This window comes from Indicator indicator, chromosome 18, assembly GCF_027791375.1.
Source record: "Indicator indicator isolate 239-I01 chromosome 18, UM_Iind_1.1, whole genome shotgun sequence".
Classification (NCBI taxonomy): domain Eukaryota; kingdom Metazoa; phylum Chordata; class Aves; order Piciformes; family Indicatoridae; genus Indicator; species Indicator indicator.
In genome coordinates this window covers 13,215,546-13,238,225 of record NC_072027.1, presented here as the reverse complement: position 1 = coordinate 13,238,225, position 22,680 = coordinate 13,215,546, and the positions used below count along the sequence as shown (strand labels likewise).

General features: G+C 42.2%; 1 protein-coding gene across 6 annotated transcripts in view; it reads left to right on the top strand.

The window, feature by feature from the left end:
- Window positions 1-18,453, top strand: part of KCNIP1 (potassium voltage-gated channel interacting protein 1) — a 245,090-nt gene extending 226,637 nt beyond the window's left edge. For 3 of the 6 annotated variants that reach the window (XM_054389415.1, XM_054389413.1, XM_054389416.1), the window contains 7 exons: window positions 2,071-2,195; window positions 10,577-10,646; window positions 13,776-13,846; window positions 16,061-16,168; window positions 17,170-17,274; window positions 17,848-17,910; window positions 18,406-18,453. In XM_054389415.1, the coding sequence (XP_054245390.1) occupies window positions 2,071-2,195; window positions 10,577-10,646; window positions 13,776-13,846; window positions 16,061-16,168; window positions 17,170-17,274; window positions 17,848-17,910; window positions 18,406-18,453 (590 nt within the window). Of the gene's footprint in view, window positions 1-24; window positions 35-2,069; window positions 2,196-2,835; window positions 2,840-3,740; window positions 3,758-10,576; window positions 10,651-12,857; window positions 12,868-13,046; window positions 13,062-13,729; window positions 13,847-16,060; window positions 16,169-17,169; window positions 17,275-17,847; window positions 17,911-18,405 lie in introns of those variants that run through there. The other 3 variants (XM_054389412.1, XM_054389418.1, XM_054389417.1) reach the window with 3 other exon arrangements.
- The last annotated feature ends 4,227 nt before the right edge of the window (window positions 18,454-22,680 follow it).

Here is a 22,680-nt window from a genome sequence, read left to right as displayed (position 1 = left end):
TGGCTTCCCTCATTAGCCTCACCACTTACACGAGGTTACACAGATTTCTTTTCCTCCCTTTACTGAATTATGCTAGAAGATGCAACAACTAGATTCCCAGTATGGAGCACTGATATTTTATACTGACTGAAGTCCTAAGGAAGTTTAGAGTGACTCTATCCATGGGAAATGTCAGTGAAAAACTGGGCATGCTTAACTGCTTCCAGAGCAGAGACAGGCTCAGAGCCTAACTTGCCTATGTAGTGCACAGCACAGAATGCCTGTGAAGGGCAGTGGAAACTGCCTACTGCATTGGGGGACAGCAGGGAAATACCTGAGGTTGTGTGCATTTGGTAAAGGGTTTTAGATGACTTACAGTTAGCCAAAGGCAAACAAAAAGGTATTTCCTATACTAAATATGGATTAGTGACAAGTCTCCCTAACCTGGCTCCCTTCTAAATGGATTTCCTTTCCATTTTTCAATCATTCATTTCCCTTCCCTCATTTTAAGGAATTTCTTTCCCACTTTTTTTCCTATCGTAGTATACAGCTCCATCTGCATTTCTCTTTCAAAGAAATTGTTTTCCCCTCCTTATTTCACATTATATTTTCTTTTTCCTGTAGCAGGTATGTTTTTCCATCTTTTCTTCAAACAGGAACCATCAATTCTAGACTTCATGTCCCTTTGTGTGGAGAAGGCGTCTCCTTTGGGCTTCTGGCCACTTGCCAATGTTCAACATTTTTTTTCTGCATCATGAACAGCTGTGATACTCTTCTCCTGTTCCATGCTATGACAACTCTCTTACTTTTATTCCTTTGCTGTGTCAGGGACCTTGAGCACAGCATTTAGGTGTGGATTGTCTCTGTCAGGATTAGGAGGATGGCTGAATTCACCACCATTTCAAAATGATTTCTTAACAGTGAACCAATGTTAATTAACCATTGTCACTCACTGATGTGTGTCCTCCCTTAGCAGTTTCATGTATACATATAGAATTAATTAATTTACCTTAATTAACTAGATATCTTTAGTCTGTTCTGTTCTTTCACTGAGCCTGTCTGCTTTGAATTCATGCCTTCTCCTTATTTGAAGTGTTCCCATTTCCTTGCACATTTCTCATGAAATCTTTCTTTTTCAGGAGGAATTTAGCTATATTATGCTTGAACCCAACAACCTAAAACATTTTAATGGGTCATAAATTGTGTGGGTTTGATAACAAGGAGGGAGTTATCTTTTATGCCTAGCAATTTTGGGATGTAGATGAGATCTTCTTGTCTGCTGAAACCTGTGTCTAGTCCTTGGAGTTGAGAGAATCCCAGACTGACATATAGTGTACAGCATGTGTATATAGTCAGGCATTACCTGCACTGCTGGGGAAAAGGGCTTGACAGGTAAAAGCATGCAGCAGTAAGGAGGTGAGATCACAGTAATACAGGGTGTGATATGTCTCAAGAGCTTTTCTTCTCTGTGGGTGAACATTCTCTTGAATAATAAGCACATAAGTATTTTTCCTTTCTTACTTGTTTCCCAAAAAAATGTTCATCCAAATGCAGGCTGGAATCATTCCAGACTCACAGCTGCAGACACCACTTGAATTTCTTCTAGGGTTGCAGTGACTTTCAGCAGGTTTTTGGTTAGCACACAGAAGAGTTTCCTTCACTGTCTACCCTTGGCATAATGGTACTGTCTAATGTGCTTAATGTGTGTCTGCTTTTACTTGAACTTGCACAGCTTTCTGTAAAGCTGGGCCTTTGAAAGGCCTCTTCCTCCACGTTGTTTTTCAATATTTAGATAAGAAAGATCTGGTGTTGCTTTTTGGAGCAACATGTCTGCTGCCTGCCCTTCTGTTCTCACCACCACTTTCAGCTTTGTGAATGGGGACCTAACTGGCAGCCCAGGAAGAAACTTGAGCTATTGCTTTTACTCATACAGCTTTTCTTTTGCTTTCAAGAGGTTGAAAACACTTATACAACTCAGTTCTGTTGATGACTTTTTTCTTTGTTGCTCTTGAAGTCCAGTCTGTCTTATCCATCATGTTAATAGAGGAAAGGTAGCAAGCAAAATAAATATTTCCCTGTCTTCTCTTTCAGACAAAATTGAAGATGAATTAGAAATGACTACAGTGTGCCATAGACCCGAAGGGCTGGAACAACTTGAAGCACAAACCAATTTCACTAAAAGAGAACTTCAAGTGCTTTACAGAGGATTTAAAAATGTAAGAACAATACTGCATTGAACAGAGCCTAGTGTGTATGTCTCCCCCAGCCTCCACTACTTGGCTTCATTTTGTATCATTCCCCTGTTAAACATTAGTAGTGTTGTGCTAGATCTCCCCTACCACAGCAAAATGAGCACAATCTGCCTCTCCATCTAATATTTATGACACCATAATCTGCCCAAAACTAGGTTTGGATGAATATTCAGCACATAATATTCTCATTAAATTTGGTCCCCAAATGTCAGTAAGCACACTGCAATTTCCTCCACTCTGACAGTACTTCAGGATAAGCTGGAAATGTTTTTATGGTTACTTATTTAACTCTTGCTGTCAGTTCCTCATGCTCAAATATGAGCAGTACAAATATGAGCTGCCCAGGATGTTGGGGGTTTTATCCTTTCTCTAGCTGGAGAAATCTTGCTCTTGTAGGATGTTATTAGAGCATGCTACGACTATAAGGTCCTGCATAAGTAAGGAATAAGGCTGGAATGGCAGGAGTCAAAAAGAAATAAAAAATAAACAAGTATCAAGACTGAGGAAACAAGAGAGGCTGCAGATGAAAGCAGGAAATGTGTCCAGGGACATGGCTCTGTGCACAAAACAGTGCCATGCTCCTCCTTGTGAACCACCTTCCCAGCCATGTGCTCCCTTCTATCAGGGAGTCTGTGACTCCATGAGCCTCAGCCTCTAGGTCACCTGCTACCTCGGAGGGACTCATCATAATAAATAGACATAGATAGGGAATTTTGAGGCTACATGGAGCAGATGTTTTATGAACCTTGAAAAATGAATACTCATTACATGGTTGCCTGAGGGTCTGGATTTAGTCACCCAGGTGGTTCACACCAGCTGATGTTTTCATGGTGATTAATAGATCAGTATTAAGCTGGCTGAATAAACACAGTGTGGTTTTTAAGCTGTCTTGAAGGACAGCTCCAGCATTTCATATCCTGTCACAGTGAAATGCTGGAATTTCTTGGAAGAGAATGTCAAGGCTATTGGGTAAAAACTTGCCAAAGAAAAGCTGAGCTACCTTAAATACAGGTAGTGTTGAAGGAAAACCTGCTGGAGATTGAGAAGGGCCTTTCTTTTTGATAGGTTCTTGAAGTTTGATTGACTCACTTCTCTGATGTATACTTGACCTGTTTAAGGAGCCTAGGGTTTCGTCCTTTGTTTCACCACACTCTTAAGCAGGCCAAGGCACAGCTCAGGTTTCTGTATTTTTCTGTTTGCTGCATATGTTGTATTTGTACAGCTTCTCCGGGCAGATCTGACATCTGCCCCTGGCCCCTCCCAGTATTGTTGTTGCTTTGCAGTACAGAGGCATTACCTCCCAGGGCAAGAACGATAGACAAGATTGTTTAATTTGTGACCTAAACCCTTTCCTAAGATCTCAGCAATGGTCTTGATATTAATTGGCAGTGCTGCAAGATCTTATTTGGCATCAGGTTGTTAGGATAAAGCTGTCTGTTGTTCTCCAGCTGCTGTGCACACAGTGTACATGAAGCTTTAATATTTAAGGTTTCAACTGCAACGACAGAGCTGCCTTAGCATTTGTGGTCTGTAAATCATGATTTCAATGGGATGAGTAATTATGCACAGCAGGCAAACTGACTCAGCTGTGACCATATATGCTGTTGTACCAAATGTCTGTTTTGGGGAATGATGCTACAGTGCCATCTGGAGACTCAAAATCCCTGTGGAAATACACTCATTTTCCTCTCTCTGGCTTCTACTTAACTGCTTGTGCCTAGTGAATGCCCAGGTCCTGTTTAGTCTGGAGGCAACATCTGGACCATCACAGAGCCATTTGCAGGCACTTCTAATAGACATGGAGAGAAGGAGGCCCTGCTTAGCACAGCTGCAGTCACCAGGGCTGGGGGTTCCGTGCTCATCAACATGGATGACTTTTGACCAAAGCCAATTCAGTGCAGCCTGGAGTAGCCTCTGGACTGGAACCCTGGCTGACTAGGGTTCTAATTCTCAGTTCTTTTAGTCCCATGCTTTCTTCATCTCCAAAATCTGTTTCTCCACTCCCTGCAAACATTCCCATTATTTTCCCAGCATGTCACTACTCAGGCCTGGTGTTTCTGCATCAGACTGATGGAAGCTTCCACTAAACTCAGATCCTTTTTCACTCCAGATCAGCAGACCAAACTAACCAGGCAGTGTCCTTGCTGTGGGGCCAAATGTCCACTCACTTTTTGCCTTCAGTTTCTTTTCCACTTTTGAAAGGGTGCTGTGCACTATTTCTTGATGCCAGGACCAAAACTCCACTTTCACCTTAGCAGTTACCTCTCCCTTAAAGATGTATTCTGTGCTATGTGGAATAGTCAGGTTTGCACCTTGGAGTTAGCTGCTGTCATACTAAAGTCTTTGGTTTGATTTCTTTGGCTCAGGTTCTGCAAAAGCAAGGTAGCAGACACAGAACCTCTGGTGGGTCGTGCCTTGGTTTAGTTCTAGAAAACAGGATGTGATACCTACACAAGAAGAGAATGATTCGAGCTAAAAGGTCATACTTGCATGGCAACAAAATAGCCATGAATAAGCTGGAATAAGAAGAAAGTTTCCACTCCTCAGAGGAGTGAAGTTTAAGGAACAGCTATGGAATGGGAAGGCGAAGAATGAAAAACTCTTTTTAAGATTAAAATTGATGAATTAATGACTAATGAAGTGGCTAAGCATGACAGAGGCTCGAACTCAGTAATTCAATACCTCCTATTTAGGCCATATTTCTAACAAGTTACCTTCTTTGGAATTGAGTCCATGCATTTAAAAGGATTGGGATTGTATGGGATTTTTTGCTTGGTTTGGGGGTTGTGTGCTGTTAGGGAAAATGGTTGTTGGCTGCAAGGGAGAATTTTCTAATACTAAATCAGAAAACAGACAACCCAAATAACTGAGGGGCTGCTGGAGACATTCCTGCCTTGCTTTACTGTGAACATTTTAGCAAGCCTTTAATGAAGCGTAGTGTAAAATACAATCATCTGTAACAAACCCAGGATTTGGGACTAAAGTAAGCAGTATAGAATCATAGAATGAGCAAGATAGAAATGTTCCCATACTGTAATAATCCCCAAAATACCTCCAAACTAGGAGAACACAGAGCAACAAAATACATGGGATGTCTGAATGCTCAGAGATGTAAACCTGGATTATGGTTCCTAAGGGAGAATATTTTAGTGTTTCTGTAGCTACCTAATTTGTTACCTCTAGTTTGGCAAAATGTAAGCCTTCCCCAACCCTAAATACTCTTTTTCATGGTCTGGCCAAGTTAGAACATTCTTGGTCAGGCTATCTTTAGCCCTGCTTCAGGTCTGCTGCTGATCCCTGCTAGTCTGCATTGTGCATCTCTGAAAGCAATCAATGGAGATAGTTTCCGAGTCCAGCAGAAGAAGAGCAAGAGCAGCTTCTGTTTGCTTTTCTTTTTGTTTTTTTTTTTAAGTGTGGATTGAGCCCCTTTGTGAATTAGTGGTTTAAAAGAAGGCTGAGAGAGTAGATTCAAATGCCTAACTCATGCTGTCAATGCCAGTGCTTGATAGTTTGCTTTTTGAAGATGAGGAGTAGTTTATGTGAGTTGAAGCCCCATCCCTGGGCATTTTCAAGGTCAGGCTGGAGAAGCCTGATCTAGTGGAGGATGTCCCTGCTAACTGCTGGGGTGCTGGACTAAAAGACCTTTGGAGAGGTGCCTTCTAACCCAAACCATTCTATGTTTCTATGATACACATGTTATGGTGAAGGACCATGTGCCTTTTCATATTGACAAGAAATTTTTCTTAAATGAGTAAACCTTTGTTATCTTCAGCAGAATTTAAACTTAGAGGAAGCTTACCTGCTCCTTTTCACAGGAGAGATTTCTTTCAAGTCAGCTGAATTAAGTAGTACTGGAGCACTAATGAGGCCTCTTGAGCATTATTTGACTCTTATGAAAACAAAATTGTGATCAATTAAGTGCAAATGAATTGGTAGTAGCATATGTGTCTGAAAGCAATCCAGTTATAGAGAGCTAAACAGGCTGATCAATGCCAGCACTGCCTTTGCCTGGCACTCCTGCAGGTTTGAGGCAAACTTTCATTTGGCTTCCAGATGAAGCATCAAAAGCAATAAGGATCATGTGGAAATTCAGAAAACTTAATCAGGCACAATGGCTAAAACTGCCAGTGGAAACCTTGCCACTGCAGGGAGAGTGCATGCAGGAGTAGCCTTCTCTTTGCACCCTTAAACTTCATTCTTGGGGTCATTCACAGTGGTGAGCTGGGGCTTTTAGTAAACACAGGCTACTACTACAGCATGGAAGAGATACAAGGAACTCTGTAGTTGTGGAAAGTATACAGAAAATAATGCTCAGCACCTACATTTATAAATCAAGATAGTTTAGCATGTGAGGTGATGGTTCTTGGTGAATATAATGGTTGAATTTCCCTTGAAATACATTTTCACTTAGTGTTTCTCACCAGTATGCTGGAAAGGATGTGGAAGATCTGCTACAGCTGGAAAGTGCTGTGCTAGGCTTAGTTTTTAAAATAATTTGGTCAATTTGGTCTGAAGTTGTGCAAAGGCCCAATGTGGGTCTTGGAGTATCAGCACTCCAGTGACCAATGGGAAAATGTATACCTAAGAATGGCTGTTGATAGGCTACTGTGTCTGAGCTATGACTAAAAGATATCATAAATAAATATCAGATTATTATTGAATGTCCATTAAATTACAAGCTTTGGGAAACACGAACTTGAGGAGAATACATTTATGGTAGCTGTTACCTCCTATTAATTATTCTTCTTTTAATGATTTCTAGCTTATTAGAAGAGGCACAAAGAGAGGAAAAAGTAACCCTTTTTCTCATGACAAAGAAACCAGGCTATGGCTATTTTATTAGGGGCTTCACAACATTTTGAGGATACTCATCAAACCAGGAACTTTGCCATACAGATCTAGAAAGTTTTGTTAATAAGTGAATAAACAAGATCTGGTCCTGTAGCCACAGCTTTAGATAGACCACTTGGTCCTTTTATCCCCTTATTGTGGAATAGGCCTTGAACACTGATGCTGGAGAAGGAATGGTCCTGGCAAAGTCAACACAGTGCCAGGTTTGGGTTTTAATTGGAACACTGAAACATAACCAGTGGAAGGATGTTGCCAGGTGTCGTAGAGAGGGGGAATAGGGATGGAGGATGGTGAATATTAGTTATGAATTATGAAAATATGAGTTATGAAAATTATTTTTATTATTATTATGAATATTCTATTAATAACTTTCTATATATTGATTTGGATGCACGGTTGTAATAATATAGACCATAACTGATTTAGTATTTAAAATTATACCCAATTATAATATTTACAGTAAATTTCTAATTAATGGAACGAAAGGGTGCAGTTCCACCGCTTGTCCACTAGATGGAGACTTGACAAGACGCTTGCAGCTGCTAGCTAGGTATAGAGATATTTATAATGCTATCACGCGGCAGGTTAAGCTGGAAATATCACGCGGCTATGCGCGGGCGCTTTGGATAGAAGGTTGCTGAATGTTATACACATGAAAGATACATTCTTTCTATGCAGCGAGACAAGTTGCCGGATCATGCAGGTTCACTGGGTATCTGCTTTCTGCCCGAGGCTGGCCCCCTTCGGGCGGCAACTTTCTTTCTCCCTCCCGGCTCTGGGGGGGGTGGGGGTGGGGCAAGGGTTTGCTTTCTTCTCCCATGGTCTGCGGGAAGGGGCAGTTGGCTTCTTTGTCCTCCCGTGGTCTGCAGGGAGGAGCTGGCTCCCTGACCAGAGGATCGGCTCAGCAGGGCCAGGTCCTTTCGGTGGTCAGCCCTCGTGGTCGAGGGCGGTTTCTGTAGGTGGGTTTCGGTGGGGGTGCGGTGATGCGATGCTTCCCCCCCTCAGCTCGGTTTGAGGTGAGCTGACTGCCGCTTCTCTCAGCAACTGCTTTCCATTTAAATTGTAATGGTACAGTCATTGCCTTAACTTCAATGGAGAGGCTAATCTTTTGCTCTCTCTTTCCCTTGGGGAAATCCCGGGTGCTTCACCCTGATACGGGCTGTGGAGCGGCTACAGTGGGCAGCTCCCTTTCTCTCCCATGGACGGCAGGGGCCACACAAGATGCATTTCTGCTTACAGCTTCTTATGGCTACTTAATTAGCTTGCAGCAAAGCTGGACTAGCTGGCTAGGCTTAGTCCTTCCCCTTCCGGGTTACAGCTTACCCTCTCTTGGGGCTTCCCTCAGTCCCTTTTGACTGGGTCTACGACGCCGATCGGTGAAGGGGTCATCCTTTGCGGGTTCCAGGTGGGCTGGCTTCTGTATTCGCAGAAGCTTCCAGTACGCGTGTGTGTGAAGACTTACAGCTGACACATCGTGAGTCACATAACGAGTGAAAGCAAAAGGAGAGAGCAACGTGGTAACAAACGGAGCAATACTTATAGATACTCGAGGCTGGAACTAGCCAATGGGGACACTTGCCAGCAACCTGCTTCCACCTATAGAAAAGGTGAAGCTAGAATCATGCCCTTAGATGGACAGAGCATAGGCATGCCATTGAGATGGGTACCTACAGTTGTTTATTCCCTTAGGAGACAGGCTGGTGCCTGAACCTTTTGTTCCTCCTGGTGGAAGGGGGGACTTTCCAGAACATGTTGGGACAAGTTAGCTAGTATCTGGGGGCATAATTCTGGGCATGTGATGCCTTCACTACACCAGGACATGAAGACACAGAGTAAAAAATACTTTCAGGGTTTTCCAAGCAACAAATTATCCTTTATTTAGTTCCAATTTCTCCCCAATCACTTATGGAGGTGAATAGCAGGTAGAAGACGTCAGAATTTCTTCTGCGTTGGAGGAAGGAACCCAGATCTATTCATCCTAATTTCAGTAGCAAGCAGGTATGTGATTGAAGACCTGCCTCATTGTCATCTGAAGTACCACTCCTTGCTCTCCTTCCCTGGCTTGTGCAGGATAAAGTGATTTCTCTTGTTCATTCTGTCCTTCCTCATGGTTAGTGAATGCACATCAGCAGCAGATGATGGTGGCAGATCAAAGACTTGGAAAAAATGCCTTTTTTTCTTTATAGGCTTTTCATAGTGGAAGAATTTCTTGTCAAAGTCCTTTTTGTTCTTAGAAGATATCTAAAGAACTCATCAATAAATAAGTCATAGACTTGAATCTTCCTCTAGCTTTTTGTGTCACCAATTCAAAGGGGGTTTCTTAGACTTCCTAAGTTTATTCATCTCCAATTCAACAACCTGTGATGGTACCAAAATAAACATTTTTCTGTCTTGGCCCTGCAGAGTGGTTGCAACACAGTGAGCGTGTGCACCTATGGAGCATCCAGGCTGCCAGTAGTGAGACTAAGAAAACAGAATTCACAAAACTAAGTTCCTGTACTGTTGTTTTTCACCCTCCATAGTCTGTGGTCCTGCATCCTGCTGGGTAAGATCTGAAGACCTCAGTTCAGATATCACTTAGAGGGTAAAGCACCTGGGGGCCGAGTTCCTCGTACCTACCATGTCCCCCTTTCCATGGGTATCACCCAGATCCTGCAGATGTGTCTAGGTAGCAGCTCTAACCCAAAGTAGCAAAGCAAGTGTGAGCTCTCCAGGCACTGATCCACTTTTCCCTCCCTGAATGCCACCCTATGGGGCTAGTTAGTTAGGTCAGGAAGTTCAGGGCAGAAAATCTGCCACCCTTTACCTGAGTGCTTGCCCATATTTGAAGCAGTCAAAAGTCAAATGCTTTAAAATCCAATACTAGAGCTTAGAAATAAGTAACCCCACAGGTTGCCAGGATAGAAAATGTGCATGACCATAGTCTGGCTTCTCAGAAGCTTACAGAATACTGAGCAGATAAATGGCTTTAAAATGATCTAACCTTTCTCAGTCTAATGTTAATGCTTGTTTGTAAGGACTTGCTAGTATATTATGTACTGTTAGCATCCATGGAGCTCGTGTCAGGTATCTGGCTACAGTCTTCTGCTGAGGATTAATGAATTCATATATGTGGAGGCATTGGACAGGGAAGTGTTAGCTGGCACTAGCATTTGTAATTACGAAATGAAAGCTTCATATGACAGAAGGCATGAGCTGCTTTTCTAGGTCATCCTGCAAAGCATCGATTAAACACTGCTGAAAACACTGTTAGAAATATTATTAGTGTGAACCAAGTCTATGAGATGCTTAAGATGAAATTTCAGTCTGAATTACTTTAATTCTTCAGCTGCACAGCCTATGAATCCAGAGCACTGTGAGGACAGGGATGTGATTTATTTAATCACTCTTATCAGGTTTGTAGAGTTTTGCCAATGGATCTTTACAGAGCTGGGGTTTTTCCTTAATTCTTTTTTTTTTTTTAATTCTTTTTTTCTTTTTTTGGTTTTCCACAGGAATGTCCTAGTGGGGTTGTTAATGAAGAAACGTTCAAACAGATCTATGCACAGTTTTTCCCTCATGGAGGTAAGTGGAGTACTTTGTGTCTGTCAGCTTCATTGAAGCATGCCTTGACATTCATTACTGCCAGCTGGCTGCAAAACTGCTCCACATCATCTAGGCAAGAAGCGTGAGCTGGTCTTCAGCTTTGCAGGATCTTAAAGAGAAACACAAGCATCAAGATAACAGAATAAAGTTAGGCTCTTTGAAACAGTTATTTCACAAGAATATAGACAAACCCTGCTCTTGTCGTCAGCTCTTTGTTCCCTGAGTCCAAAATAGAAACTGGGGAGCCATGCTTTTTTGGTACTGACTTTCTGGATGGCAGAAAGCTAAATCACTTCCCCTCAGTGAGTCTTTGCTTTCCTGCTGCTGGTCTGCTCTCCATGTAGTATCTAGTACAGAGGAGTCCCAGACCTCATTTTGGCCTGTAATTTAATCAAAACCTCCCCACAATTCTTAGAGCAGTTTTCAGTTGATGTGTGAACGATAACTACCTGAAATGATCATTTTTGGTGCTCGTGTGACTAAGACAAGGTCGTGTCATGCATTGGAATATTAAAGGATTGTATTAAACTTTTTCTAACTGGCTACATGCTGTGAGGATACCACTCTCAATTTGAAGGAAATTAATTATAGGCTTAAGGTTTTAGAAAAGGATTCAGTATTTGAGGTTTTCCAAATACATTCCACCCTCTACCAGCTGCAGAGAACACTCACTGTGGACTGAGGTCTGAAATTTCTGCAGCATATACATGTGCATTGTGCATTTACTTTAAGTGGGGGTTAACAAGTGGCTTTTCAAGTAAATGTCAAGCTAAAATACACTGTGTTTTACACTGCAGGCAACCTCAGAGAGGTGCACCTAGACAAAGTTGACATTGTATTTCAGCATGGACTTGATTTCCTATGGTGGTTGCTTTTGGTTTTGTTATAAAAAGCCACAGATTGATTTTTTTTAAAAACTAATTTAAAAAAAAAAATAGGCATTTATAACCTTAAGGTATTTCTAGATATGTTTTGGCTTTTCAACCTAAGTTGCATTAAGTCCTGGGAACTCCAGTTATCCTAAGTAACTGCACTAACTCCTTTTAAATAAAACACCTCAGGTGACTGCTTCCTTTCCATGTGTGAAAAACAGCCAGGCAAAGAAACCTCATCTTTCCATGGACAGATAACTTTTCTTTTTCTCTGCTGAAGCTGACAAACTCTTGCCTTTGTTGTGTATGTCCCCCATTTCCTTGAAATGTGATTCTTCCTTGGATAATGATGCGGGTAGTACAACCATGCTTAATAATAAATCACTTTAACAACAGATGTGACTTCATATTTTACACTGTTTTCTTTCACTTGCTTTCCAAACTATATAGCCTTAGCATCATAAATTGTGAGATTTCAGATTCCTCAGAGAATTTTTTCACTTTTATGGCTCTCTGCTCGGATAAACTTGTACACCCCAGAGATAGTAAAGTAACTCTAAATTATAAAAACTGTGCAGTGTCATCCCAGACTTGTGATATTTTTGTTACACAGGGATCCTGTCCATGACAGGTTTTCATTTTTGCTAATCTGCCATCAGATGATACTGATAATCTAGTATTTCTTGATGTGCATCATACTTGACTGAAATAAAACCTCCATTTCAGCATTTTTAGTTCATTGTTTAATTTAGCTGAATAGGAGCTTTTATTAGACCTGCCCCATAAAGTAATTATGTGGTTTCTTTCTGGAACTATTTCATTCAGAATCTTTATCTTAAAAGAATAATAGACTTTTTTTTCCTACAGTCCAGTGTATTTTATCCTTATGGATGACAGTAGCTTAAGTATTTGAATTTTTTGCATACTTTTACACTTTCCTGGATTAGAATAATGTGAAAATATTTAATCATTCCATAGAGATCAGAGTAAAAAGATGCTGGGTCGTTCCACCTCACTGCCTGCATGACACGGGGCACCTGGCCTCACCTGAATACCCAGACAATGAGTATGAAGACTTAGGTTTGACTAATTCTGTGTTCTAGAGGCAAAGACTAGAAGAGACAAAAAGTGTGTGGCTGTTAGAACAGCAATTAATTAATTACTGTAATTTAATGTCACTTGCTTCCGTCTTGCAAAGCTGGCCTCTGGCAATACAGAGAGCAGTGTGAATTGCCTCTGGAGCAGCAAACAGGCCTGTGAAGGTCTAAGGTCGTACACTACTTGATTATTTTCTGTATAACATCACTGATTTTTCCAGTGGCTGTATTGTTCTTCTCTATAGAAGAGATTTTATAGAACCAGCAGTTTAAGATTCAAAAATATGCTTGGGATGAGATTTCTCCTTAACAGCAATGGGCCAAACTGGAGGTACTGGAATTATCCCCTTCTAATGCTGGACAGTCCCTGGGGATCTCTGCTGCATCTCTCACAACACAAAACAGCAGAGGAAGGAGGCCCATGTGCTGCCAGCACTCTTTGGTGCTCATGTTGCATTTCCCACCAGAGCTAATATTCCATTTGCCCCAGATCAGTTCTGGATGGTTTGGGTTTTTTGCTCATTCTTTCAAGTACAGCTCCATAATCAATTGTTTCTGATATAATAAAAGCTTTTATGTTACAAGGCTGTTTTAAGGGAGGACATGAGGATTGTGCAGGTCCATGGTAACATTTACTGGTTCATAGAATATCTGATGTGTTACACAGTCTCACAGTATATCAGAGGTTGGAAGGGAACTCAAGAGATCATCAGGTCCAACCACCCTGCCAAAGCAGGATCACTTAGGGTAGTCTACACAGGAACGCATCCAGGTGGGTTTTGAAAGTCTCTACAGAAGGAGACTACACAACCCCCCTGGGGAGCCTGTTCCAGTGCTCTGTCATCCTCACTGGAAAGAAGTTTCTCCTCATGTTGAGGTGAAATCTTCTGTGTTCTAGTTTGAACTCATTGTTCCTTGTCCTATCACTGTGTACCACTGAAAAGAGCCTGGCCCCCTCCTCCTGACACCCACCCCTCAGATGTTTATAAACATTGATCAGATCCCCTCTCAGTCTTCTCAAGACTAAACGGTTACAAGGTTGGGTTTTATACCAAAGGAAAATAAGGTCAAGAACGCTGTTAGGAACCATCAGTGTATAATGAACTGTTGTTCCTCTTGTTGCCCTTTGTGTTTTTCAGATGCTAGCATGTATGCACATTATCTCTTCAATGCATTTGACACTGCACAAAATGGCTCAGTGAAATTTGAGGTAACTGTTCTACAACCTCCTTTTGATGCCCCTTTCTCAATTCCATGCTTTTAAGCTTTTCCTTTAATTCCTCATTGTAAGCTAGTAGGACTTACTGGATCATGGGTTAAAGGTTTCAGTCTGCAACCAGTTGGTATTTTAAAACATGGTTCACTTTGTGCTGATGGAGTTGCATGTTTCCTTTCACTAAAGACACATATTCTGACATTCTGTGATTCTGTAAAAGAAACCTATGGATTGTGTTAGTGTCACAGGGAGAAAGTGCAGAGATTTTCAGAGTAGACAGGAGTGATCAAGGGCAGTCCCGTCTGATAAGAGATGAGTAGCACAGGTAATCTGGATGTAAAGAAAAGTCAGGGCCTCATGTACCTTCTGCACTCATCATGCCTTGCATGAGTGAATTGTTATATTTCTATGTTTCTGAAATATGGGGGTTTAAGCTTATTTGATACATTGAACAAGCATCTCAAGTGCTTGGTACTCAGTGGAAACTAAATCCACCCTTTAAGTACAGGGCCTGTTCTTACAGCTACAAATATCCATACTCTAAGCTCACACATACTGTTGTAGGAGAGCAGCAAAGGGATACGTTAAGTCATAGACTTGTGAAGGTTGAATTTCATTGTTTTGAAGACAGTTTACTGTGAGTAGACAACTAGAAATCACAGGTAGTTTTGCCTTTGCTGTCAATTTGGTAGTTCCCAGGTAAGACTGAGAAATCTGTTTATCAGATGTAGAATGGGAATGTTACTGTATGTGGCTGTGTGTCTCTGTAGCACTGGCTGCAATGGAAGTTTTGCATGTGCCATCTACTCAGTAGTTAGAGGCTTTCAGAAACTAAAGCAGAGTGGGACACAGGAAAATGCTTAGATAAGTATTAAAAAAAACACCACACCCCCAAAAGTGCTGAGCTTTCCTTCCTGGCAAACCTGTCTCTCTAGTGATTGTCAAACATAAGCATTTTATCCCCTTTTTTGTATTGTTCAGCAAATTCAAATTCCTCTGAGCCTTAGGAAAAAGCAGCAAAGGTTTTTAAGAAGCGATGCACTGCCCCATACAGAGCTAATGGAGATAATATAGGAAGGACTAAGTACATTAAATGAGGTATCAGGAACTGTAGAGCTCTGTAGCTTGAAGCTCTGCCTGTACTAATAAATCCCTGTAGTGATGCTACATACAGTGCCTGAGCCACTGGGCACTATAAACAATAAAGGTATTGCAAGCAATAGCTTTTCTCTAAGCAAAAAAATGCTGTCCCAGACTGAGTAATTAGTGGTGGGAATTGCATCTGGTCAAGTCTGGCAGATTTTGTCAGAAAACGAAACTTGAGGTTCCCTCTGTTAGAGGAGTTTAGGATCTTTCCATTTCTGTCAAGGTGAGCACCAAAAAAAAGTTGGATTTTCTTCCTTCTTCACCAGAGGTACAAAAGCACTAGCACAGTCAAAGGCCAGCTCTGTTTAACCAGGTGGTAGCAATCTGAGTGAGTCCTCCTTGCAACAGACTATTTCTAGGAGGTGAGTAACGACTGGAGCATATGACAGTGCTCTAAAAACCAGATATGTATTTTGCCCCAGCACTACTTCAGCAGCATGCTGTGCTGCTCCTGTCAAGTCCAAGGAGCCAGAGCAACCACTGTCCTATAAACTTTAAGATCTAAGTCTGCCTGTCTTGGACTGGTGGTGCTCTTAGTCCCATGCCCTCACCTCTGGACTAGGAGAGTTAAAGGCTACAGCATCATAGAATCATGGAATTGCTTAGGTCGGAAGGGACCTTAGAGATCATCTACTCTAACCTCCCTGCCATGGGCAGGGACACCTCTCAACTAGACTTGGCTGCTCAAGGCCTCATCCAACCTGGTCTTGAACACCCCCCCCAGGGAGGAGGCATCCGTCAGGTCTTCCTGCCCTTTCAACCTTGCTGAGCTGCCTAGCCCATATTAAAAGCTTGGCTTTTGCAATGCCTGCAGTTGAGTCTGTCAGAACTTTTCTGATTCTCCTGGTTACCTCATGCACATTTACTAGTGTGACAGCATTCAGATCATCATAGTGGATGCTGTGTCCACTAAGTTCAGTCAGAAGAGGAAGAGCAAGTCAGAAGAGATTGATATCATTTGCTCTATCCTAAAAAGATAAGTATTTTGATTGGCCGTATGTAAAGAAGGTAACTCGGAAAAGGATGCAATGAAAATTCATACTTCTGTCTGCCTTGTCCCAGGATTTTGTGATGGCATTGTCCATTCTGCTGCGGGGAACAGTTCATGAAAAGCTAAGATGGACGTTTAACTTGTATGATATCAATAAGGATGGCTACATAAACAAGGAGGTAAGCCTGGTTCTGGTGTTTGATTTCTGGAGAGAGCCAGCTGGTTACTGTTGCAGAGCACAATTAATTCTACATGTAGCTAATTAAATGCAAATCAGACTGGAGTTGAGTATTTTTCTTTGTCTAAGCACATGGTGACCTTGTATTGCATGATTCCATAGACATTTTCTATACTGCCTTCAATGGATTGCTTTAGACAGGAGCAAAATCCTAGTTACAGCTATGAGCAGCACAGCCTTTGCAAAGGGGAGGGTGATGGTGACAGTAGCTACTCAACAGTGTACTGAAGTACAAGGACTTTCTGGGTGCACTGTGAGCTATGGTGTGGGCTCACCCAAACCACTAGAAGCTCCCAGCACCACTCCAAAACCTGCAGTATCATCTGGTTTTGTCTTTTTATCTAGTATTGCTTGTTCCCTTTGTGGGAATCCTTGGTTTTGAGCATGGTGACCTTGAACATTTTGCAAATACATTTTGGGTTCTCAAAACTACTGTGCATACCTGGAGGACTACTGTGCATACCTGGAGGCTTTGTGTTTACTGCTCTGGTCATGGGGTTGTGTGGCAGTTTGTGTATTGTGTTGGGAAGGACTGGGTTCCCAGTGACTGCCAAGCAGATCCCTGGCTCCAGAGGAGACTCCAGGACAAGGTTGCTGCTGCAGTGCTTAGGATCAAGCACACCACTTGGAGCCCAGCACCATTCCCAGTACCTGTGTGTCAGAGGACATGTCCCACAATGCTGCCTGGCCAGCGGAGGGAGGTGACCACTGCAGAGCCTCCAGCACAGCTGTGACACAGTCATGGCAGAGTCAGGAGCACTTGAGTTTGTAGATGAACTTCTACCTGATGGCAGATCTGTCTTCATGAATGTATATAGGAATTCTCTGTGCTCTTCAGTAATGGGAGAAGGAGGGTGAGGAAAAGGGCAGTAAAAGGAAGAAAGGTGCTAGCATTTCTCTGAATTTCCCTTCTATGTCTGTGCTGGCATGCCACCACTGAAGGAAATGATGGACATTGTAAAGGCAATCTATGACATGATGGGAAAGTACACGTATCCAGTGCTCAAGGAAGATGCACCACGGCAGCATGTAGAAGTATTCTTCCAGGTACTTGACTGTGATGTGTATTTCTCAACACTTGAGCTATGCACTGTTATACTTTACTGTACAGTTAGCCCTGTGTTCAGCCCCATGCCACAGAATATACTCCAAAACAACCTCTAGCAACCATTCACCCTGACACTACAGTGTCTGCTGATTTCCTGGATCCAAAGGCATTTCATTTACGTCTTAGCCAAACCCTTTGCACTGGGATGTGTCACATTCAGCAAGTCTGAAGCCTTTGTATATGTTGCAGCCCTTCTGTGCTTCTTCTCTCAGCTGCTCATAGAGGTAGGAATGTGGGCACTGGTTGTCGAGGCAGTGAATAAATAAATGATGTAATGAGGTTAGAGGTTGCTGTGTGTGCAAAGGAGGGAGTAGATGCAGATGACCTCAAAATTGCTTAAAATATCAGACTAAACAAGTCCCTAGCAGTCGACAAATTTAACCAATGACACCAAGACTATAGCCTAGGCTTGAAACATGCCCTAAGTTTATTCAGGTTCCATCAACTAAGATATTATACTATAACTGCAGTGCTTCCTCTGGAAACAGTTCTTTTTTTATTTTATTTTGCAGAAAATGGATAAGAACAAGGATGGAGTTGTAACTTTAGATGAGTTTATTGAATCGTGTCAGGAGGTAAGGACAAAATCATAACTACAATGAAAGGTCTAGCTCATGCCACAGCATTTGCCTTCTCTTTGAACAAATTCACTTTGAAATATGATGCTGCTCAGGATCCCAGGTTTCCTTTGCTCTCTGTGAAAAAACAGCTTCAAGACTGAGTTTCTGGTAATTCTCTGTGAAGCCTGTCACTTAATAGCAAAGTAGGGTCAGGCCAACCACAGGAGAGGACCTCTTCATTCCAGTGCTAGTGACCAGTGCTTTTATTTTGCTGTGCAAACTGCACTACCTGGTTCTGTAGACAAGCAGAAAACTCTAGAGAAAGCTCATAACTGCTTTGCTGAACCAAGACTTGATACCTGAATCAATTCCAGCTCGTCAAGGATGAAAAGCATGATGAAAGCAAGGCTGCTGCCTGCTGTAGCAGCTGCTGTACCCCTCCTGTGCTGTGCAGTTTCGAGTTGTGCTTGTCAGTACTGGTTTATGAAAGTATCTTCTCGTTGCTTTCAGGACGACAACATCATGCGATCCTTACAGCTCTTTGAGAATGTGATGTAGCCATGCCTGGTGAGCACTGGAGGAGTCAGAGACTTTGTGTGTAACAAAGATCTCCTTTCTGGGTGAAAGCTTTTTACAATACAGCCATGTGTGAGGATTTTGTATGACATCTCCAACCAAATGGCAACCGAATGCAACCGATCCCACCTCTTCTCGCCGAGAGACGCCGGTGGACCTTTGTTTCATTTTGGAAGCATGTGAATATTTTAATAAATCCTGACGAGACAGAACTGCTGCTCAAAGTTCAATGAGTAATATAGAGCATTGTTTGCTAGGCACAAGTTCTGCTTTTAATCCAGCAAGCTTGATTACATATGATAGCACATGTCGATAGCTTACTCAGCCATCTATTGCAAGTGAAAAGCTCAGCCTGTGCTCTCACACGGCAAAACACTTTATGAATGCCTTGCCATTCAATCTGCTTCGACAAAAGTCAAACCTGCCAGGGCAGTCTGTAAGAAATTAACAGAGAATGTACCTGGGACATGAAGCAGGCAGCCTGTGCAGCCAATATCCCCATTTCTGCAGAGATCCCGCTTCTCCTCTCACATGCACTGGTGTCACCACACTGCGTTTGGTGGAGTTATTCCTGAACACATTAACCAGAGGATCTTCATGCCAGAGTGAACCAGAAAGGAGCAAAATCTCTGTTGCACATATAAATATCAAACTACAAAACAAATCCTGTTCAGTGGTGGTAAGCTCTCGCAAGACCAGGCAGGTTTACAAGGGCTGGTTCAGGAAGATGAATGCCTGCTGTGGTCTCAGCCACCTTCTGCAGTCCCAGCATGTGTTAGGACACCAAATGATTCTCCAGTGTGCATCTCAGCAGCACCATGGTCATGTGCTATGGTCCTTTTGATGTAGTTTGGCACACGCTTCCCAGATTCATCATTTGAACATTAGTATTTTTCCACCGGATGCTACAGTGAAGTGTTGCCCACTTTGTGGATTTATTTAATCTTTTCAATTTTACTTAGTGCAGGAAAGGGCCCAGATGATGCAGCTGTATTTCTGCACACAGATCCTGGTTACCTATAAAGTGCCCTGTAAGTTTAATTGGGAGCTACTTAGTTGTTATTAGTCTCAGAATCAGTTGCTGAGTGCACACCTCCCTTTGGGGAGTTTAACATTTTCTGCAGTGAAATATTTCTTCTTACAAGGCAGTTGCATGGCTTGTACAAGCCCCGTTTCCTTACTAATGCCAAAAAGAGCATTGGTTTAAGGGTTTGGAGTTTTTAATTAGTAAAGGAGAAAGAATCATGTAGAGAATTTACACCAATGTTGGATTTTGCCAAGTAGATTATTTGGCAGCTGAGGAACATGTCAGAGCCTGCTTTGCAGAAGACCTTTAAGAAAAGCAATGCACCAGAGTGCCATTGCAGTCTCCAGGCAGCTGAGAGCTGAGAAACCAAGGGAAGGAGGGAACAGTCAACTTTTCCAGCTGCTCAAACCACACTGAGAGTCCCTGCCATACTGCTACATCGCTCACAGCCAGCATATATTTTTATTATATCAGATACTATATTGCAAATATACTGTTAGCAGTCAAGATATATTTTAAAAATTATCTAAGCGGAAGCTTTTTATAATACAAAGTATCTAGAATGCCTCATTTCTGTAGCCCTGTATTTTATTAAAATCTATTGAAGTATTGCTGAGTGTAGAAATAAGTCTGATCAGTACTAGTGTAATGAATGATAATTCCCCATGATGGGACATTTTCCTTGTTACTCATCCATGCACTTCTGTGTAGTCTGAACTTGACTTCTTCTGGTTGCCCACTTGTTATCAAAAGCAATATTCAAGTGAGGGAAGTCACAAGTATGAGGGAATGACACCTATTCTATCTTCTTCATTGCTTTTCATACACATACCATTAATTAATCCCTTCCTAGCAATGATCCAAAGTGTGGCAGCTCCAATAATGTGCTGTGATTTCCAGAATTGATGCAGTGCTGTGTCAGCATAGCCTTGTCCTCCAGTTGTCCAGTATTGTCTGTTTAGTTCTTATTTAATAGGCACTTGATAAAGATGTCAGTTGTAGGTGAAATCATGAACCGTGTTTACACTGTCCCTTGTTGATTCTTGCAAACACTTTAGCAAATGACAGAATTTCATGCGATGAACAACCTGCTTTTTGGGTTTTTTTTCCTACAACGGAAGACCATCTGTCTATTATCAGTCTAAGCAGTTAAGTTCAGCTGAGTGAAAAGTGGTCAGGGTGATGACAAACAAGCATTTGCACTGGGCTGGCACAGTGCCTTCCTCCTCTAGCAGTGCTGCTCCAAATGTGCCCATGAACTGGCACACACAGCCTGAGCAGTTTGGAACAGGCCCTTACAGAAGGAAACCTTATGAGCTGCATGATACCATAGTCCCTGAAACTGAAGGAATTTCTGGAGTCATTGCGCTGAGTTTGGGCTCAGCTATGGTCTGTGTCTCCACTGGCAGAAATGCCATCGGGGTGCCCATGTCCTAGGGGTTGTAAGCTGCTTTCTGTTGAGCATAGCCCTAGTTTGGCAACATACTTCAAGCATACATTTGGATGTTAGTATGTGCTTAAGTATATTGCTGAAACCAGGCTGCCATTAGTGGCCCTGTACATTTTGGCATCTCATTTTCTGCTCCTCTGTGTCAGTTTTCAGCACCCACTATCAATGGAGATGCTTTAGGCAGCGAGGGAGATGCTGAGAGCCTCACTGGTCTGATTCCACCCTTGAGGCTTTGATTTTGGCCTCATAGGAGTCCATTCCCCTCCTGCACGTACCTGATGTTCAGCCCTGGGTTGCTGTCTCTCTCTTCTACTTGAAGCCGGTTGAGGCTGACAGGGAGGTTTGCAAAGTGACACACAACAGTTGCATTCTCCTATAGCCCTGACTGTACATTCTCTCTGTGGCAGAGTCATTGCTATCACAGAGCCATTTATTATCCCGTTTGTCTCTGACCCCCCTGATATCAGTAGAGAAAAAGCCTCTGGGTTTTCAGTGAGCAGCACATGTAACAGCATGTGTGCTCCAGCCAACAGATGAGAGATCCAGTGACTGTGAGAGAGTTGTGCTCTGCATGGAAATGTCTTTGGGGTTGTTTTTTATGTTTTCTGTGAATGTTCCTTTGTAAACTTGCAAAGCCTCCCGTTACTCATAAATGGGGCTTGCAATATTTATGGTGAATACTACTAAAGCTTTCTAAATAAAACATAGTCTGCTGTTCTAATCTCATGCCATCATAAATCCTGCTGCCAGGATGTGGAAGGTAGTTGCTGTGTTGGCTTCCAAGTTACAGTTAGACTATTTGTCAGTGCTATCAGCTGTGCAAATTTTCCCAGAGATGTGAATGTTTAAATAATATCTGAATCATTAGTCCGACTGTTTCATTAGTTACAAACATTTGTCTGCATCTCCATGCCAGCATTTTCTTAAAAAAAAGCCTTTCTAACATGCATTTTAAGCAACAATCTGATGAAAAATAGGAATGTGATTAATGATAATGCAAAAAAGAGGTACGGTGCCTGTTACTGTTAGTGTTTGCTTCCCTGTTGCAGTGCTGTGAATAACCACCAGTCAGGCTGTAGCCCTGAGGGGCAAGCGTTGTGGGCAGAAATTTAGCCTAGCCTGACTGCCACAGGTGTTGAGAACAAACATCTTTGTGCCTGTGTATGACCTCTGAGAACATGGTAGCAGTAATGTAACAACCTTTTTTATCCTTCTTCATGGAAGTGCCGGGAAAGACCTAAGAAAATGTCCAAACACTATGAAATGTGATGACCAAAGCCATGTTAATGGAGCAGCAAAGCATAGCTTCACTCTTACAAATGCTATTCTTCAGCAGCCCTTTGTATTATATTTCATTGAATGGTTTCAAAATGTTGGTTTTAACAATAAAAAGCAAATATCTGTAGGGGGGTGTAATTTCTTAAACCCAGTATGTACTACTTTTTTTTTTTTTTCTTCAGGGACACTGTCAGGTTAAAAACATACTGTGGAAGTTTCAAAAGCAAGACTCATACACACATCTGCCTGTCCAGAGGCTGTTCAACTGCAGAACTGTGCTGGTAGTGTAACATTTACATGCTAACAATTAATTTGCAGCACTGACTAAAGGGTGCTCTTATACTTGGTGCACTGACACCTAACTGATAATCTGGGTAAATCTGAGTTCAAAAATGTTCTCCCTGCATCACTGATAGTATCTCAGAGTAGCAAACATTGAGAGCTTGTAGTCATG